General features: G+C 44.9%; 1 protein-coding gene across 1 annotated transcript in view; it reads left to right on the top strand.

The window, feature by feature from the left end:
- The window catches only part of C6H10orf90 (chromosome 6 C10orf90 homolog), a 64,122-nt gene that overhangs the window by 39,126 nt on the left and 5,541 nt on the right, over nt 1-19,455 (top strand). Inside the window, exons 4-6 of the mRNA XM_038141140.1 lie at nt 9,407-9,679; nt 11,548-11,798; nt 12,795-12,990. Of these exons, the coding sequence (XP_037997068.1) occupies nt 9,407-9,679; nt 11,548-11,798; nt 12,795-12,990 (720 nt within the window). The remainder of the gene's footprint in view (nt 1-9,406; nt 9,680-11,547; nt 11,799-12,794; nt 12,991-19,455) is intronic.

Genomic DNA, 19,455 nt, shown 5'->3' with positions numbered 1-19,455 from the left:
GGAGGCTCTGAAGGAGCTGGGGAAGGGGCTCAGCCTGGAGCAAAGGGGGCTCAGGGGGGACCTTGTGGCTCTGCACAGCTCCTGCCAGGAGGGGACAGCCGGGGGGGGTCGGGCTGTGCTCCCAGGGAACAGGGACAGGAGCAGAGGGAACGGCCTCAGATTGCACCAGGGGAGGTTTGCATTGGGTATTGGGGAAAATTCCTCCATGGAAAGGTTTGGCCTGGCCTGGCAGTGATGGAGTCCCCATCCCTGGAGGGATTCAAAAGCCATGTGAGTGGCACCTGGGGACATGGTGGCCATGGCAGTGCTGGGAATGGTTGGAGCCAAGGCACAGAAGGTCAGTTCCAGCCAGAAGGGTTCCAAGGTTCCGCGCTGCAGTCAGCAACGGGAGGGGGTGGCACACAGTGGGGTGTCTGTGATGAACGTGCTCAGCAGTGCCTGAGCCCTGTCCTGCCTCAGGGGTCTCCAGGGGAGCACTCCCAACGTTCCTCTTCAAGAATTCAGGAGTGAAATGCTCCTGGGAGGGGAGGGACGTGGTCGCAGCAGTGAATGAGACACACCAGAGACTCGGTAATGCAGCTGCTTGTACCTTTGCCCAAAAGAGTGTGGCAGGTGACTTGAAAGCATAATTTGCTTAATTAAAACAACCCAGGGCAGCAAGTGGAGACAACCAAGATGGAATCTTGGCTTTGGGTTTGTTGAATGGCCCCAGATGATTACAGACTTCTGTTTCCTTCTTGAACTTACTCATTAACAAGTGCTGAAGTCAGCAGCGTGATTTTAAGGGGTAAATAACTGGATTTGAATTTGTTTCAAGATCTGTTTTAATTTTTTGATGCATGTATGTATATTCCTACTCCTACTGGAGTAAAATCGGAACAGCTGGTGCTGTGGGACCTTGATAAGCTGCTACCTACAAAGCAAAAATATATTTTTGTTTGAAATACACACTGAAGAGCTCCAGGTATTTGAGACATTTATGTATCGAGAAAATCCTGTGGGTCACCTTTAAACTAATATGTCAACCTGGTAACAGAATGGGCTAATTAGGAAATCTGAAGGCTATAAGTAATATTTACTTTCATTAATTAAATAGTTTTTGAGATGATATGGTGAAGTGTGGCCTGTTGTTCTCACCTCATCTTCTGTTTAAGAGCTGTACGTGTGTAAATATAAATATATATATAAATATATACATGAACAAGATATAATTAGAGGGAAGCAGTTCCTGACAATATGGAATTTATTGTACAGAAACTTGAGCAGCTCCAGCTGATGCTAATTAACTCTCCACCCTGCAAATGTGTGCAGCAGAACTGGTGGTGAAGACAGGAGAAATATGAAATATGGCACAGGAGATTTTACTTATCTTGCACCTGCTAAGCACAAGGAGCCAAATCTTCAGCTGATGTCAACCAACTGAAATCTCTGCCTGCAGAGGAGTGACACTGATTTACACCAGCCAGGAATCTGGCTGGGGATGTTACTGACTTGGCATTATGGACACAGCAGCTGGTGCTGACTTGTTAAGAACAAAGGACCACATGCCAAAAAGCCCATTAAAAGGAGCTCCTTTGATGTTTCACTTCATCTGGGCTAAATTTAAAATGGAGGAGGCTGTCAATTTTCCTTAGTCTAGACATTCTGTGTCACTGGGTCCGTGTTACACTGAGGTGTGACCTTCATGTGCTGCATCCCCAGAAAATGAGGATTCAATCATTGCAGGTGTTGAAAACTTGAGTGAGGAACTGGAAATCCTGTTACAGTTGACTCTGGAAGATGCTGCCGGCCTTTGAGACAGACCCCAGCCTGTGTGACGGGCCAGAGCAGTTGCCTCTCTTTATCTTGGAGCTTTTAATTTCATTTGTAGAAAGAAGGGGATGCCTGTTCTTTTCTGGAGGGCCCTTTTGCATTTTTTAGAGTAGCAGCTCTTCAGCTTTGCTCTCTGTTTCAAAGGTTTGCTGCCTTCCCCGTCATCTGGCGGGACAAAGGCTGCAGGAGAAGGAAGGGATCAGCAGGAGGGGTGTTCTTTGATATTCCACTCCTTTAAACTACTTATTTATGAAATCAGAAGACAGATGTGGTGACCTCCTGTCATATGGAGGCAAGGCTACCCCTGGAGATTGTGGGCAATGTCAGCAAGGGAGAAGGGTGATGCTCAGGGCTGTGTGAGCCAAAGCTGGTTTTCAGTGACAACGCTGTGATGTCACAGTGTCCCTGGCTGAGATAATTTTCCTGTGGAACCAATTGTTCTTTATCAATTTCTCTGTGGTTTAAGGCAATGAGCAGCCAGAGATGGCTGGATCTTCTTGGGGTTTGTTAGTTTCTTTGCGATTTTCTTGTGGATTTTTCTGTTTGGTTTAGTGTGATAATAAAATAATTTGACTGGAGTTGAAGTTTCCTTCAGGAAATGTATTTTGAGGATTAAAGGCTCCATTTTCTGTTACGGGACATAGCAATGAAGCTGTTGGGTAGGAAGGCCATTGTTTCTCTGAAAGAGGGAAGGATGTCTGCTCTGTTAATGATGATACAGAGCACATTTTTATGAGTGAAACTTATGAACTAGATTTTCCCCAAGATGTTCGTGTTGTCTGAAGATCCAAGTTAAAGTTCAGCATATGAAAACTGAGGGTTTGATTCTGCCCTGTTTTCCATTTTGGATTCCATGATTTAAAGGTCCTTTCCAACCTACGCCATTCTATGATTCTGTGATTCTGTGACATTTCTATCTGAGCTGTCAGAGCTGGTAAGAATGTGAGATAATTTGAAGTGAAAGACTGGAGGGTACAAGTCACTCGTTAGCACTCCGGGCCAGCAGCAGGGCCGGAATACCAGAACCATTAAAATAATGATTAAAAGAGATGGGCTCTGTGGATTCAGTGACTGCATCATGCCACTGGAGTAAAGAGCCTCATTTTCCCCTAATTCACACTTGGTTTAAACGAGGAACGACTCTTGTACAGTCTGTGAAATGAATACTTGGCTCAGCCTGGCTGCGGTAAATTATCAGAAGGAGCTGAACTAGGTGCCTCGGACATGATGAGAATTCCAAGTGGCCCAAGCCTTTCTTACCCTGCAAATCACCATTTAAATGTTCTGAATCATCCTGAACAGTTTTTTTTTCCAAGTCACACTGCATCAGATTACTCCTTGAGTCACTACAGTAGCGTCTGATAGCTTCTAGCATGACGTCCTGGAAATGCAAACATGGATTTCTAACTCGGAGCTTTTGGGTCTGTGGCTGTTACAGGGAATGTCTCGAAAGTACAGCAGTAGATATTTTTGTCCTTTCATCCTCTCCCAGCTCATAGGAGAGAAAAGGGAAAAATGCTAGTAAACTATACAAACACTGTAGTTGAGCAGCTGGATACTGGGAGCTCCATGGTGGGAGCTGTCACCTCAGGTTGTGTGGGTGGGTTATTAGCTGTCCACTAAAATACCCTGCTGCAAAGATACCATCTCGTGATTTCAGGTGTAAGGTGATGTCCTGCAGGTGCCAGGCAGGAACGTTTCCTTCTCATTAAGGTTGGAAAAAGTCCTTCAAGATCACCAAGTCCAACACCACCATGTCAACTAAACCGTATCACCAAGTGCCACATCTGCTACTTTTTGGAGCACTTCCAGGGATGCTGACTCTGCCTGGGAGGCCTGTTTCTGGGATTAACCATTCTGTCAGTGAATAAATTTTTCTTGCTGCCCAATCTGAACCTGCCCTGGTGCAACTGGAGGCTGTTAAATTGCAGGATTTTCCTGCTGCAGCCACTGCAAACCCTCCTTCCACTAAAACTCTCCGTGGCAGCCAGACTGGGTGCAGCACACTGGTCCCCATTCCCTCCCTGCAACAACTGGTGTTCCCTTGGTGTTAAACAAAGGTCAATTAATTATTTGCAAAGTGCTTGGAGAAAATAAATTGGCCTTCAGCAGGGAGAGGCTGATTGTTTGGGGCTGGTGATTAGCTGGGTTTGGGATTGTTTGCTATGAAGCCACTACAATAATTTTGCCCAAAGCCTTCTTAATGTCAAGAAACAGCTTGTTTACAGAAGCTTTTCCTACTTAGGACTGATTATAGGTTTGAAGCCTAACAGCTCTTAGGTACACTTTCTGTTGTAAATGATTACAACTTTCTACAGTCAAATATTAGCTTTTGCCAAAAGAAAGCCTCTTCCTTCTGAGAAATATGGCCACAGCTGTCAACACGTTTAAAAAAAAAAAACAACAAACAACCAGAAAGAGGTAGCTAGGAAAAAGAGAAGCTTTTTTGCTAGAGATAATTTTTTTAATCTAGACTCTTAGCTTGAGGTGTTATTGATATAGCTGAGATAATTAAGCTTTATCCCCACCAGGCAGGGCTGTTTGAAGAAGCATTAATACAGGTGCAATGACACATTCATTGGGAGGAATGGACTGGCTGAGCCTCTCTCCTCAAGCCAGCAAAGTTACCCTGACTTTGGATCTTCACAATTCTGGGAATGGAGGCCCAACCCTGTTTCTCAGGATCCAGCCCCAGGTTTTTATTGAAAGGTGAATCAAGACCTTGTTAAACATCACATTTTGAACAGGGAGCGTGGGCAGAGCCCCATTACCAAGAATTCAGGTGGTTTCCATGGATGTTAATGCTGAGCAGCAGCTGATGCTGCCTCTTGCAAATGAGTCATTTGAGAAGCATCAGGAGGCAGTTTGGGACAAAAGTCTCATTGCTGGTCAGCAGGAATTTTAGTCAAAACGTGAATTTTGTGGCACCCCTGGCCAGCTGCAGCTCGTTGACTGATCACAAGTGATGCCTTTTCCTCGGCAGCGATCTGAAAAATAAATCCTCCATCCTACCTTGCATCCCTTGACAAACCCTGGCATAACTAATAACGCTGTCATGGCTCTCAGTGTTTCCATTTCTCTGGGTTACCAGGCTGTTGAGATGATGTGCTCTGTTTGCTCACATCTAAGATTGCGTGGCTCAGCTGTGCCAACCCTTGATTCATGATAAGGGCTGAGCCATCAGTCTCTGTCAGACAGAGGCTGGAGTCTTGCTTGGGATTATGGATGGCTGCTTGAGGCACGTGTGGGTCTCTACAACTACCGGGTCTAAATCTTGAAGGAGGCAGAAGTTTCTTATATTTAAGGAATTTTAATTCCTGCTCCTCTCTGCTTGGGGTATTGGCAGCATCAGCTCCCAGCACGGAGGTCTGGGAGAGCTCAGCAGCTCAGGATGTGGGGCTTTTATTAAATTAAAACAAACCCCCCAGCAGGTGGTCTGCAGTGTAAAGCTACCTCCAGTGCTGATGTCTGATCTCATTAGGGACACACAGGGAAGCAGCTCAGTGTCCCCTCCCCAGCCACCTCTCGGCCTGACTTGGTGGCCGGGGAGGATTTGCAGCCCTGCCTCTGCTAAAATGAACTTTGGCCAGTTTCAAAGGAGCACTTTGTCACAACTCATCAAAAATCCATGCTGGAACTCTGGGAAGAGTGCTAGACTCAAGGATGAAAAGCTGAATTATCCTGCTGTAAAGTGAAATGGGGGAGAAAAGCAGTAACAATGGAACAGGGCATGTTTGCCTGGATTGTGTGTGTCTCAGATTTAACCTGCTGTAATGCAGGGTGACTTCCCATTAGCAAAACCCCCTGAAGGGAGAGAGGGGGAAATGTAAAAAGATACTTTACAGTAAAACAATATACTTATTTTACTTCAAGAGATCAAGGACTCTTTTTTTTTTTTTTTTTTCCAAAGGAGCTTTTGAAAACCTACCCTTGGCTTTACAGAATGTTTTTAACTCCTATATGGTATGGTTTTCACTAAGTCATTATTTAAAAATTGAGCTGTTGTCATCTTTCTTGCACAGGGCAAAAATGACTCTTCTCCAGATGTAATTATGACTTTGTTCCTTAAATTTGCTTCTATAAGGAGCTGAACTTTTACAACTACAACCTATACTGGCTGAATTTTATTAATGGAGTCATTCTGCTTTCTGTTTCTTTGAGTTTTGCTCTCTCATATCTCCCAAAGAATTACACTTGCATGTCTTTGTTCATTGGTTTTAAAGGCTTTCCTCAGCTGGGATAATAGAAAAAACATCTATTTCTGGTCATCCAGTTGCAATTCTGGCTATTCTCAGTGGGGCATATATATTTCAAGCTGGGTTGGTGGAGGGATTTAGATATACAATTCCAGATAGTCTTAATGAGAGTAACAGTCCTAATTCCCCACACAGAATATTAAAAACGAGTCCAGGGTGTACAGAGTGAAACGCTGTGATCTTACCTTTAAGCACCTTTGCCTTCTTTTTCTTTTTTTTTTTTTAATTTTTTATTCCTAAATATCATTTGCATCTGTGTTCGTTGAAGTAACTGAGAGCTGCTTTGAGGATGAGGGAGCTGATTTTTGGAGCCCCTGTCTGGTTTGCTTTGCTCTGTTTTCCTGGGGATTTTGCTCCACCTGGGTGCACCTCTGGAAGGGAAAGGTTAATTCAAAAGGGAGCTGGAAGAAAGAGTTTAGCAAATTGACTCTGTTATTATTCTGATTGCCTTCAGTGTTAGACAAGAAGAAGACGCACATTTTTTTATTGCCTTAATTAACTAGCACCAAAAGAAAGATCCCCACCATACTGTGAATGTAATAAGGATTAAGATTTAGTTAGAATATTAGAACCAGATCCACAAGGAAGAAGCTTTTCATGCAGGAAGGACGTGTTGATTTTATTCCTGAATTTCATCAGGAATCGTGGGGGGGGGTTTAAATTCATTCGCAAGGCAACCTTTTATCATAAATGCTAAGAAGCATCCATCCCCTTTTTGTGATTTTTGGCCCCATTTTTAGTTTTGTTCATGCCTTCCTTTTCCTTCTCTCCTCATCCACAACTTCACAGGGATCCCCCAGGCCTTGTTGGGAGGATGCCACTGGTGGAGTTTCTTTTAGCAGGGAAGTGGTGCAGGGGGGAGAGAAGGTTTTCTCCATTTGCACAACGTGTAAGAAATTTCCTGGAGCTTAATTGTCCATTCTTGAAGGTTGCTGTACTTACACTTGGAAGCCAGCATCCATGGAGAGCTAGTGTGGTAGTTAGGAGTAAATGGGGTGTGAATACTCCAGGCAGCTCTTCTTTCTTGCGTTCAGATCAATATTCTGAGTTAGAGAGGAGAGATGTGACTTGGAGCCTTCTCCTTCCCTCACTCGGGTCTCCACTGCTTTACCCTTCTCCTTTACAGCCCATTTTGACCCCCCTGATGACTCCTGCTGATTTTGGGGAGCCCAGCAGCAGCAAACAGCCCCTCCTGGGGACACGGCATTGCCTTGAGCAATTTGACAGTGAAGCTCTTTGGCTTCACAACACACATTTGCTGCACAGACCATTTCTTGATATGAAGGCAAATTATCTCCCACTGTGATGCTGCTATGGATGAGCAGCAACTCTTTCTTCCTTTCCTCTTTCTTCTCTTCTCTGTTTATTGCTGGCCAGTAAACTATTTTAATTTAAAAGGTGATTTAATGAGATAATCTGTTTTCCATTCAGGTTCTTCCCGTGGCTTAGCTCCCCTCCTTTTTTTTCCCCTCTATCCATCTGATTTCTTGGCTGCCTGAGTGAAAGGACTTCCTCCCCTGCTGCTCTGCAGTTACTCAGTGCTACCTGCTGCTTTCTTCATCTTCTCCTACCCCACTGCTTGTTCCTACCTCCTCCCACAGCCAGCCTTTGAGTCCGTGACCCCGTTAATCTGTCCCTGTGTTTCATCCCCCTCTCTGTGCCATAAGACATTTTTGTGTGACTGCAGGAATGGGATTGGTCAGGGAACAGGTCCATGGGAATGCACAGAATTGAGTCTGTCCAGTTTCTTGAGAGCATTTGCTTCAGAACTATTTCCATCTGAGAAAAGAGCTTGGTTGTGACTGAAGATAAGGGAGATATTTGCAATGCATGAAAAGCACAGAGAAAAACAAGTTCTGTCAGAGAGCAGGAGAGCTTGGATGTTCGAGAGCTCTGTGTGCACCTCCTCGCTTTGAGCAGATGTTCTGTAAGGCTGTGAAACTGCTTTGGATGGGGTTCATCTCAATGAATTTAATTAAAAACAAGGTTTGTTTTTTTCTGTTTGTGCTGATCTTCAGGGATCCCTCACGGGAGGATCCCCTGAGGAGCTGACTCCTTCTCACTGTATGGGCAGTTACAGAACGGAGCTCAAGATGTTGTGGTTGGAGTCGATGATCTCAGAGGGCTTTGCCAACCTAAACAATTCTGTGGTTCTGTGCTCCCAGCTCTGATCTACAGGGAAAGGGAAAAACAGTAAATGCTGTGTCTTAATGCCTCTGATTTTCTCAGAAATACTGGAGAGCCAAACAGAGACACGAGTCAGTCAGATCACTAAAATGCAGAGGAGATCATCATTTTGTAGAAAAGAATATTTCTTATCTATTGTAAGTGGATTAAGGATTGGGAAAGTGAACTGAAAACTCCCCACAAGGCAGGATCTGATTTTAGTGAGTGACTTTGAGATAAGGAAGTGGCAGATACTGAATCACAGAAACGCAGAATCATTTAAGTTGGAAAAACCCTTCACAATCGTTGAGTCAACCATCACCCCAGCACTGCCCATCACTAACCCATGTCCCCAAGTGCCACAAATTCTTTAAATCCCTGCAGTGCCATCTCACCCTTTGCCATGAATCGGCTCAAAGGAGAAAAACGCTTCTAATCTTCCCTCTGTCTTCAACCAAGACATGGGAGAGAGTCAGCAGGGAAAGAATTGTGTTAAATCTGCTTTTAAAAAGACAAGAAGAAAGGTGAAGGAATCTTTACAATGGCCTGGAGGGACAGGACAAGAGGAATAGCTTCCCCCTGCCAGAGGGCAGGGATAGATGGGATTTGGGGAAGGAATTGTTCCCTGGGAGGGTGGGGAGGGTGCCCAGAGCAGCTGGGGCTGCCCCTGGATCCCTGGAAGTGCCCAAGGCCAGGCTGGACAGGGCTTGGAGCAGCCTGGGACAGTGGAAGGTGTCCCTGCCATGGCAGGGGGTGGAACTGGATGTTCTTTAGGATACATTTCAATTGGAAGTGCTCCATGATTCAGGATTTGAAATTGTTTAAACCTCATCAAAATCACTGTTACGGGTTCAGTGGTGGCTGTGATGAAAACCAAGGCCTAACAAGTTTTGGGATCAGGGTTTTAACCCCTCTCCAGTGGAGTGGTTGCCTCAGAAGCATCTTCCACCCCCAACATTTCCAGTGCCCCATTCTGGCTCTGTGCAAAGCCACAGCAGGAATCAGCACCCAAAAGGTCCAACTTGAACAACGCTTTGCCATGACAGTTTTTGATGAGAAGGGCATTGCTCAGCCCCTACAACTCCAGGATCCTGCCATGCCAATAAAAGTTACATGGATTTGAGAACAAAAAAAATTCCCATGTTATAAGATCGTTTTTCTGATTTTCACAGGCACACTAATGCTGTTGGGAAGCAGGAAGAGGAGCAGCACAACAACCCCTGGCTCCCTTCCAGATGCAGCCTCCAGAGAAACCATCGCTGCTGCTCCTGATGGCTCATCCAACGGGGCAGATCCCTCCAAAGACACCTCCAAACCCAAAGAGATCCCAGCACAGGGTGTCCTGAAACCAAAAATGTCTGTCTTCAACAGCGTGTGCAACATAAAGGCGTCATCAAGAATCCTCTGGGAAGAAAATGTTCACGGGCAAAAGCAGCTCCTAAAAAGTAAGGTACAAATCCTACTGTGGTTGTCAGGAATATGGTTTCAATAATAAGATGAGATCAGTCTCAAAGAAAAAAAGTGAAATAATGGAAAGTCAGGCCATTTTTTGTCCAGCTTTAAGTGCGGAGTGTGAGTCATCTGGTGAGAGATCAATCAGCTGATCTGACTGTATACATTGCTATGGTTAATAGAAAACAAGATTAAAATGACCAAGATAGGCTTAGATTCCCAAGAAAATCTTGAAAAAGCATTAAAATTGCAAAGTCAAGCAGCCCCAGCCTAACCAAGTAATATCAGTAGTGAGGTTATTTTTACAGCCTTCTTCTGATACCTTTCTTTTACTCCTTCAACTTTTTTTTTGACACAACAACCTGAACTATGATTATTAACAAGATTTCAGAGTGTAAAACATAATTTCTTTGGGTTCAGCTGTGTCTGGGGATGTCTTACTCCCAGCATTAATTCTCACAGCTAAAATGCAGATGACACCAGCAGCTGTATTCATGCACCAGGTATTTTTGCAGAAAGCAACTGAGATTAATTTGGGTTTAGTATCAATATGTTTGTGAGAAAATTATTCCTTTAAAATGTTGTAATGGTCATAGAACCTTTTCTTCTCAGAGCTGTCTTTTCTGAAGAGAATTTTTTGCAGGCAGGTAGGCAAAATTTGTCATCACTGAGCATAAAGCTACTGAATGTCCCACATTTGGAAGCCTAAATGCTGTTTTCAGTGCCTGAAGTTAAATCATGGCATTCCCCTAACTGAAAGCAACTTTGTTTTACAAAAGTGAAGCATCCACTGAGATCTGGCAAAGCCCAACTTAATCCACACCTCTAAACCTGGCTTAGGGAGGAATTTAATTTCATGTTCACGGGTTTCAAGGTTTATTCCAAAATGTTGGTGAGAACAGTGTTAGGGAGGAAATACAGTTCAGGCTTTTATAAGGCAAATGTACCCAACAGAGATATTTTTAATATGTTTTTTAAGTACAATATAATATGTACAATATGTCATAAAGAGGAAAATATTTTAAGTTTATTGTAACCAAAAATTGAAATAAAACAGTAACGGGCTTTATTCCCAGATATTTAGTTCTAGAAATCAAATTATTTGGCAAGGAAGGAGCACTCCAGTGTGACTTTTCAAACAGTTCACATGGAGCCCTTCTGAAGTTCCTTTGTTATTTTGGATTTGTTCTGTCCTCTGAATGGGAATCTGATTTTTGAGCACACAGCCTCTTTTGGTCCTAATTTGTGCAGGGAGTATCAGTCAGTGAGCATTAAAACTTAATTGTAAGCATAGAAAATAATCGCTTTTTCTCCATGTGAATTGACAGCTTTCATAATAATGCCCTATAATGCACAATAACCTTTTGTTGATTTTTTTTTTTAATGGAGCTTTTCCACTGGCTAATGGATCTGTAGGAATGACAGAAAGCAAACTGGATTAAAAACAAAAAAAACAGTGGTGCTGATGAAAGGCTCAGTGTGGTGAAAGGGAAATGATTTGTGGTTAAAGCCCTTAACAATCTGGTATTTTCTGCAATAAATTGGAACGAACTCCAACTCCAGGTCACAGAAAGATATCCCTGGCTTTCCATGGCACAAATTTTGGGAAGCACCAGCAAAGAGAGCTGAGTGTCCCAGAGTTTTAATTGTGATTTCCTTCCATGTGAGGTCTGGGTAATGTGAGAGACACTGCGGGTGTCACAGGGCAGCCACCATTAGATCTGATCTCTTCTGCCTAATGAGGCCTATTAATAACAGCCTGGCTTTCTTATTTCAGGAATTGCCCTCTCTGTCTAATGAGGTGGAGAACCCAATAAAAAATTAGCCATGCGCTCCTAACGAACTTTTAAATCTCTCCAAGGCAATTATGAATCCCCGGCTCCGAGGGACAGAACAAAGGAGCTGGAGGCACAGGACGAGCGGGAGCGAGCCAGGAGGCTGACACTGTCCAGGCTGACACTGTCCAGGGTGCCACTGTCCAGGGCGACACTGTCGAAAGTGCCACTGCCCAAGGCCCGCTCTCCAGGTGTGACCTGGGAGAAAAACCTGCTCACGTGGCCAGAACCCAGCTCCCAGCTGGAGAAAACCCCAGCAGCCCCATGGACACTGCGGGTAAAGCATCATTTTTTTTCCTTTTTTCCTTTTTCCCTGCTTTTTTTTTCTTTTTCTTTTTTTTTTTTTTTTTCCCTTTTTCCCTTTTCTCCCCTTTTCCCCCATGGATGGTGTTTGCTTCCAAGGAACTTATTAAGGTCAGAAGTTCACATTCTCTTTCCAGTGAGGTTTTGGCAGTGTGTATCCACTGCCAAAACTTGCTTGGTTGTCCAGGCTCCTTGTTTTGAGCTGCAGCTGCTGTTCCTGTGGGGGAACTTGTTAAGAGTTTGGGAATTTACAAATTCCCAGTTTCCCAAGTGCCTGGCACTTCCAGCACCAGCTGTAGGTGTGGACATGGCCCAGGCTGGTACCTGCCTGATGGACTTCCCTGCCTTTTCCTCCTGCACATGTTGCAGACCCATCTCTGCTCCTTTCCTCTGTCCTAAGACATTCCTAAATGTTGAAGCAGCCTTTGACTGGGAAGTGTTTTCTTTCTGGATCAGCCATGGAGAGATCTGACAGTCTAAATAAACAGCAAAGTTTGTGAACTGTCAGTGACGAGTTGCTTTGGTGATGGGCTGAGAAAAGGAAACAGGCAAAACATCAAGAACTTGAATTTGGATGTAAAAATATGTAATTTGAAACACAGAAATGTATTAACTTGACAGGACGAGGGGGAATGGCTTCCCATTGCCGGAGGGCAGGGATGGAGGGGATTTTGGGAAGGAATTGTTTCTGTGAGGGTGGGCAGGCCCTGGCACAGGGTGCCCAGAGCAGCTGGGGCTGCCCCTGGATCCCTGGCAGTGCCCAAGGCCAGGCTGGACAGGGCTTGGAGCAGCCTGGGACAGTGGAAGGTGTCCCATGGCAGGAGGTGGGATGACTTTAAAGTCCCTTCCGACCCAAACCCAGACTCATTTTCACACTTTAACAATCTCTAACCAAACTCAGCCCTATGCCCATCACGCCTTTTCCTCCCTTTGAATCACGAGAGCATAAAGCAGCTTCTGTTTCCTGCAGGAAGCCCTGGAGCTCCACAACCCTCAGTTCATCTCCCGCTCCCAGCAGAGGCTGAAGAGGCTGGAGCTGATGGTGCAGCTGAGGAGGGCCCAGCACAGGGAGGCTCCCCCAGGCACCCCCCAAGCTCTGGCTCGCAAGCTCTCCACCTCCACTTCCAGCAAGAAGAGACAATTCACCATCCCTGACCCTCTCAGTGGTGAGTTGGGAGCAGCAGCAGGTCCTTGGCTGCCTTTGGAAGTCCTGGATGGAATTTCCAAATTAGATTTGGGGAGAAACGTGAGAGCTGCTGTTCCTGGTTCACTCCCCAGCACCTTGCAGATGCTCTGGCAGGAATTCCCAGCAGCTCAGAGAAGGGTTGGTGGGGATGAGGAGTTTCCTGGGCTCTGTGGCAGCTCCTTGGGGACTTTTTGTCACTGTCACATGCAGTTGTGTTCTCCAGCATGGTGCAGCTGCTGCTGGTTGTGGGGTGATGGCAATAAGTGACATTTCATCCTCTCCCCACTCACAGAATGATCTGTTTAGCCTGGAGAAAAGGAGACTCAGAGGTGACCTTGTCACTCTCACAGCTCCTGGAGGGTGGCTGTGCTGAGCTGGGGGAGACTCAGAGGTGACCTTGTCACTCTCACAGCTCCTGAAGGGTGGCTGTGCTGAGCTGGGGGGACTCAGAGGTGACCTTGTCACTCTCACAGCTCCTGGAGGGTGGCTGTGCTGAGCTGGGGGGTCTCAGAGGTGACCTTGTCACTCTCACAGCTCCTGAAGGGGGGCTGTGATGAGCTGGGGTCGGTCTCTTTCTCCGGGCAGCACTGACAGAACAAGAGGACACAGTCTCAAGCTGTGCCAAGGGAGATCCAGGCTGGAATTGAGGAGGAAGTTTTTCACAGAAAGAGTGGTCAAATACTGGAATCATCTGCCCGGGGAGGTGGTGGAGTCACCATCCCTGGATGTGTTTTAAAAAAGCCTGGATGTGGCACTGGGTGCCATGATCTGGTTGAGGTCTTGGAACATGGGTTGGACTCGATGATCTTAAAGGTCTCTTCCAACCCAGAAATCCTGTGATTCTGTGAGTTCGGGGACAGAGGTGACCATAGGGAGGCAGGAGGGATGTGGGGTCGGAGCCCCAGCTGCAGGTGTGGATTTGCCACTTCTGTCAGCAATCCCAGAGCTGGGGAGGAGCTCTGGTCTGCCCAGCCCTGCTAAATCATGCAAACTCTGTGATTTCCTAATTGAACCTGATGAGGTTGTGGCAAACAGCCTCAACCCCCCCATGAGGGAAACCCTTCTCTCCCTCACAGCCCACACAGCACCTCTGTAAATGTTTTCTAAGCTCAAGATGTTAAACAAATTGCTTTTCTTTTTCTCTTTTTTTTCTTCTTTTTTTTTTTTTTTCTAAATTGCCATCTGGATGTTAATTAACTCAGTTGACTAAAGAAAAAAGATTTATTTGATTGATTGGCATTCCTCTTTACATCTTGGTTTTAAATCTGTGGCTGCTTGAAGATACATTATTCTACTGAAAAGAAAATTAATTGAAAAGATTAAACAAACTAACAAAGACACCTGGAGGATGCAGGAAAGGAATATTTGATGTCCTCAACCTGGGGAAACACAAACAGGTTTTTGGCTTCCTGGGGAAGGAGGGTGGGTGCAGGAGAGGTGGGTGCAGCCCCATTTCAGGGCTCTTGGAGTTTCCTGGAGAATTCCAACTTCCAGTGGTCTGTCCTAATCAGAGCCCTACTGGGTTTTTATAGTGAGAGCTAAACAAACATAAGGAAACGTGGCACAAAGCATGAATTCTATCTTAAAGGCTCAATAGAATTAATTCACCATTTCCATGATCCAAGTTAATTTACCTGGGATGAGATCTCTCAGGGCTGAGCAGTGTGAGGACTCTCTGAGCTCTACCAGCAGCAGACCAGGAGTAGTTTGTCATCTTTCAAAGAGGAAGCAGCAAAAATCTCCCACTTCTGTCTGAACATCGTTGAAAATCCCCCAAACCACTCTGCAAATAATTTATGAAACAAAATATGAAAGGCTAAACCTATTCCTCCTCAAATTATAATGAAATTTTAATCTTTATGCTTGTTTAATGAGTAATAAAATCATAATATTGAAATATATTCATTAATTATTGAAGTTAATGACTATTTCCATCTTTTAGTGGTTGGTCATTAAAGGAGAATTTGTCTAGAGAGAATCTTTGCTTTCTGTAACTCATCTGCCTTCGTGTAGCCACGTGTGGTTTTCTGTCTGTCAGACCCTAATATTTTTATAATGACAGAAGTGTCACATGTCTGTTGATGAAGCAGAACTGGAGTTAGTACTGGAAATCCAAATCCCTGGGTGTGAAGCACAGCCCTGTAGGCTGCACTACAGAGAGCTCTTGTTGGAGCCCTGGCTGCTGAGAATTCCAGACTTTCTGTGCTGCCAGGCACTGACCCCCAAGAGAGCACTGCACTGACCTGAGGCCGTGGAGAAGCTTCCAAAATGGAATGGTAGAACTGGGATTGTGGGTGTGGGGTTTGGATAGAAGACTGTAATGTCACAGGGTGGGAAATTTAGAGTTTAAGGTTTTAGAATATAGTGATATATATGCAGCAAGATGGAGGTTTTAGGGCGGTGGCTTCTTCCCCACCTTCTTCTCCTTCTTCTCCATGGGTTTGGGTGCTTTTGTGTAATTGGATAAAAAAGTCCTCATTGGGGGACAGGGGTGCTTGGTTATTGGGTTAAAAGTAAAAATAATTGAGGTGTCATTTCTTAATTGGACAGTTTATCCTTAAGAGGCCTTAGAGAGAGAGATGGGGCTCCATTTTTAGTGTGTTACAGTGAAGTGCTGCAGAACTCAGGGTTTGTGAGACTGTAACAGAGATAAGAACTAATAAACACCTGAGTCCCAACAAGAAATACCCTCTCACACATTTAATCCCAGCCTTGGAAAAGAAGCAAAGACTCCACAGGCTCTGTTACATTGCTGAGCATCTTTAACTTGCTCTGAGTCCTGGCAATTGGTATTTTAGGATTTGTCCTGGTGGATGCTGTTGTGCAGCACGATTGGTGTCATCAGTGAGACCCAGAGTGGGGATTTTTTTTTTTCCTGGGAAGGCTCACCCGGGGCACTGGATGTCTCTGTGCTTCTGATGTCTCTGCTGATGACAGATCCATTGCTGATGGATCCATTTCTAGGGAACCTCCCAGCAAAGCTCTTAGTGGAGAGAGTCCTGCATCCCCAGAAAGCTTTGGCCCAGACAAAGTCTTCATGGCATGGTTTGGGTGGGAAAAGACCTTAAAAATAATTTCATTGCACCCCCTGCCATGGGCAGGGACATCTTCCACTGTCCCAGGTTGCTCCAAGCCCTGCCCAGCCTGGCCTTGGACACTGCCAGGGATCCGGGGCCAGCTGCAGCTTCTCTGTTCTCAAGAAATCTCTGCCAAGTGCAGATTCCCTCCCCCAGCTTTCCTGGTTTGGGGAATCAGGCTGCTCCTTCACAGCAACACCCCTGGAACAGCTCTGGGAATTGGAAGGTAAAAGGATGACCTGGAAACGTGCTTAAGCATTCAGCCTTGTATTGATGGCACCTCTGGGCTCCAGGCTGTGATCTTGTGGTTGTTTCTTGATCGTTTCCTTCCTTTCTTGGTTCTTCTTTTTCTCTTTCCTGATATCTTACAATTTGTGGAGGTGAAGCTCTTTACTGCTCTGAGGTTCCCAGGGCTCATTGCCAGCACACCCTCACACGTTTTCCAGAGGTCTTTTTCCCAGGAGCAGGTTGGTTGATGGGTTTAATTCCCCCTGACCCTGCCCAAGTGACCCCAAGGATGGATTAGAGCCCACCTGAGGCCAGGATCGGGTCATGCAGCACACTTAGCTCAAGCACTGGCTGTGACAGCACTTATCCAACCAATATTCCACCTCCAGAGAACATTCCCTGCCCAGTTCCCCCTGTGCCCACATGTTGATTTCTTTGTTTTTTGGTTTTTTTCTTAAGATTGGGATTAAATTGTGAGATGATATTCTTTTTGTTTGGACTCAGATGTTTATTAGTTCTTATTAATATTACAGTTTTTACAGTTTCACAAAGTGTGACTTTTACAGCAGCTCTCTCTAACCAGGTAAAAGTGGAGATGTGTTTCTTTTTTATAAGGCTTTTTAAGGATAAACTGTTTAATTAAGAAATGACACTTAAATTATTTTTACTTTTAACTTAATAACTAACTACTTGTGCTCTGTAATGTGGACTTTTTATTTAATGATACAATACTACTTAAACTTATGAAGAAGGTAAAGAAGGACTGGTTTCTGTCTTAAAACTTCTATCTTGTTTTATATATATTACTGTATTCTAAACTGTAAAACTCTAAGTTTTCCACCCTGTGATATCACACACTTCTATTCAAACTACACACCCACAGTCTCAGTTCTGTTGTTCAATTTTGGAAGCCTTCTCCACAGCCTCCGGTCAAATGCAGAGTTCTCTTGGGGGTCAGTACAGAAAGTCTGAAATTCTCAGTCCCCAGGGTTCCAACACCCACACAGGAGGGTGGCCCAGGGTGGGAAGAGATGGGTGCCTGCTTTTATTCAGGTGGAAATGGAGCTTCAAGTGCAGCCCCAGGTGTTCGGAGCAGTTTGCTGCACTTACCTCTCTCCGAAATAAGTTTGGTACATGTGCTTCTCTTTCCTCTTGCAACTTTGATTCCAATAAAATAATTTCCACCCAGAGCAAAGACCTGCAGAGATTTTTCTCTCTCCCAGAGAGATTATTCTATCAGCCTAAAACATCTTTATTGATAACATGAAATCATTGACTTGCAGGGTTTCCCTGTGTTTTGACAGTGTTGTTACAACTTCGGTTCCTTGTAGAAGAAAGAAATAATTGGCATTCAGCATAATTTCCATATAAATACCAACATCTGTGCAGTTTCCATTTACCTTCCCATCCTCAAAACCCTGAGTTGTTTACCAGTTTTTAATTGTCCTTCACGAGCGGGGCTTTACAGAACGCTGGAAGTAATCTGAGGAAAATGAAAATGTTTATCCTGCACGAGATTTTATCGTCACCAGAGCTCTTTGAAGGCACAGAACCTGCACAGAACTCCCAGGCAGCCTTTGTGCTGGGTAATGGGCACTGCTAAATTTTGACAGTGCTAATTAGTCCAAGACAGACAACTCTGCTGTTGACTGTGTCGAACAAATTAGAGATCCCACTGTGACGAGCTGAATAGAAACAATGTTCAAATAACTGCATTTAAATCTCCAAAACCGTAATGTAATTACTGCAGTGACAGGACTACCAGCTGTTTATGGGCCTTTAAATCTGCATAATGAACAGCCCTGTGATCTTGGTGTGCACAGGCACTTGGGGAGCTTGCACGCAATTTCTCAGGCACGTGTGGGGTTTCTTCCCACCTTCCCTTTTCCTGTCCTTTGAGGGGTTGGTTGTTCTTTGGGATTGGCCACAGGAGGTGAAGGTTACCCTTCAACCCCACCGTGGAGCCTGCTGAGCTCCTCTGGGTTTGCACCCAAACTCTCAATCTTTTATAATATCTTGGAAACAATTTCTATCCTCTCGGTCGTGCTTCTAAGCCTTCCCCAGAAGTTTGTGTGGATTGCTGTTTGTTTGGGTTTTCCAGAGGTGGGTTTCTCCAGCAGCCCTGTGCCAGGGAGGTTTTTGTTGCAGTGAGGGAGGAGAAGGTGGCAATCAGAGAATTTGCAATAATCCTGCAGCCACTCAGGTGGATTCCTGTGGCATTCACATTGGTGCTCAGCTGTTGACTTTATTTGGGTCATTTATTTTGGGTCATTTCCCAGTTCTCTCTTTCCCATTCAAACTTTTAATAGTGCCACCCATTCTTTTGGCCTTTTTTTGGCTGGCAGCTCTGAATAAAGTCTAAGCTGCAGTCAGGTGATGGAATTAGGAAGAGGAATGATCTGTTTTGAAGATATTATTAAACTAATAACAACTCTGCCACGCCTTCTTCAAAAGCTGCTTTTTTTTTGGGAACAAAAATGCTTTTTAGGATTATATGCTCTAATGATATTGGAAGGATTTAGGAAGGCCAGGTGAGATGCTAATATTTTGATTTTTCTGGATAAAATCCATGAATATTTAAGTATCATTTGGATAGAGAGGACTGAAATCTCCAGCAACATCCCCCAAATTATTCTAATGTGAAAATGTTTGCATAAACCTCTCGACTTGACAACTTTTTAGCGATATTAGTAATGTTTCCCAGAAAAACTGAAGTATTGAGGGGGATCAGAAGTCTCAGTAGTAGCAGGAAAGACCTGAACAGCTGGAAAACCTGGGAACCACCTTCCTGTGGGTGCTCCTGGGGCAAGGAGCACTTGAGAGCTTCAGGGATTCTGTGGGGTGAGCAGGAGCCCAGGCAGCCTTACCCTGAACCCTTAAACTCAGGGGTTATTGCATTTTGTGTGAGTAACACCAAACCTGCTGGCTGCAGCTGGAGCAGTTCAGTGCAGGAAGCCACTGCCAGGGGATGTGCAAAGTTTGGGCAGCACCCCTGGGTGTAGGCACTGCTTTACACACCCTGGATGAATTCCCAGGAAAACCCCATGGGCACGTGGAGCTCAACATGGCATCCACACCTATCTTAAATTCAAGGTGAATTTATTTTTTAGGGGACTCCTGATTTTAAAACCCCAGTGTTT

This window comes from Motacilla alba, chromosome 6 (genome assembly GCF_015832195.1).
Source record: "Motacilla alba alba isolate MOTALB_02 chromosome 6, Motacilla_alba_V1.0_pri, whole genome shotgun sequence".
NCBI classification, from domain to species: domain Eukaryota; kingdom Metazoa; phylum Chordata; class Aves; order Passeriformes; family Motacillidae; genus Motacilla; species Motacilla alba.
This window is presented reverse-complemented; position numbering and strand designations above follow the sequence as displayed.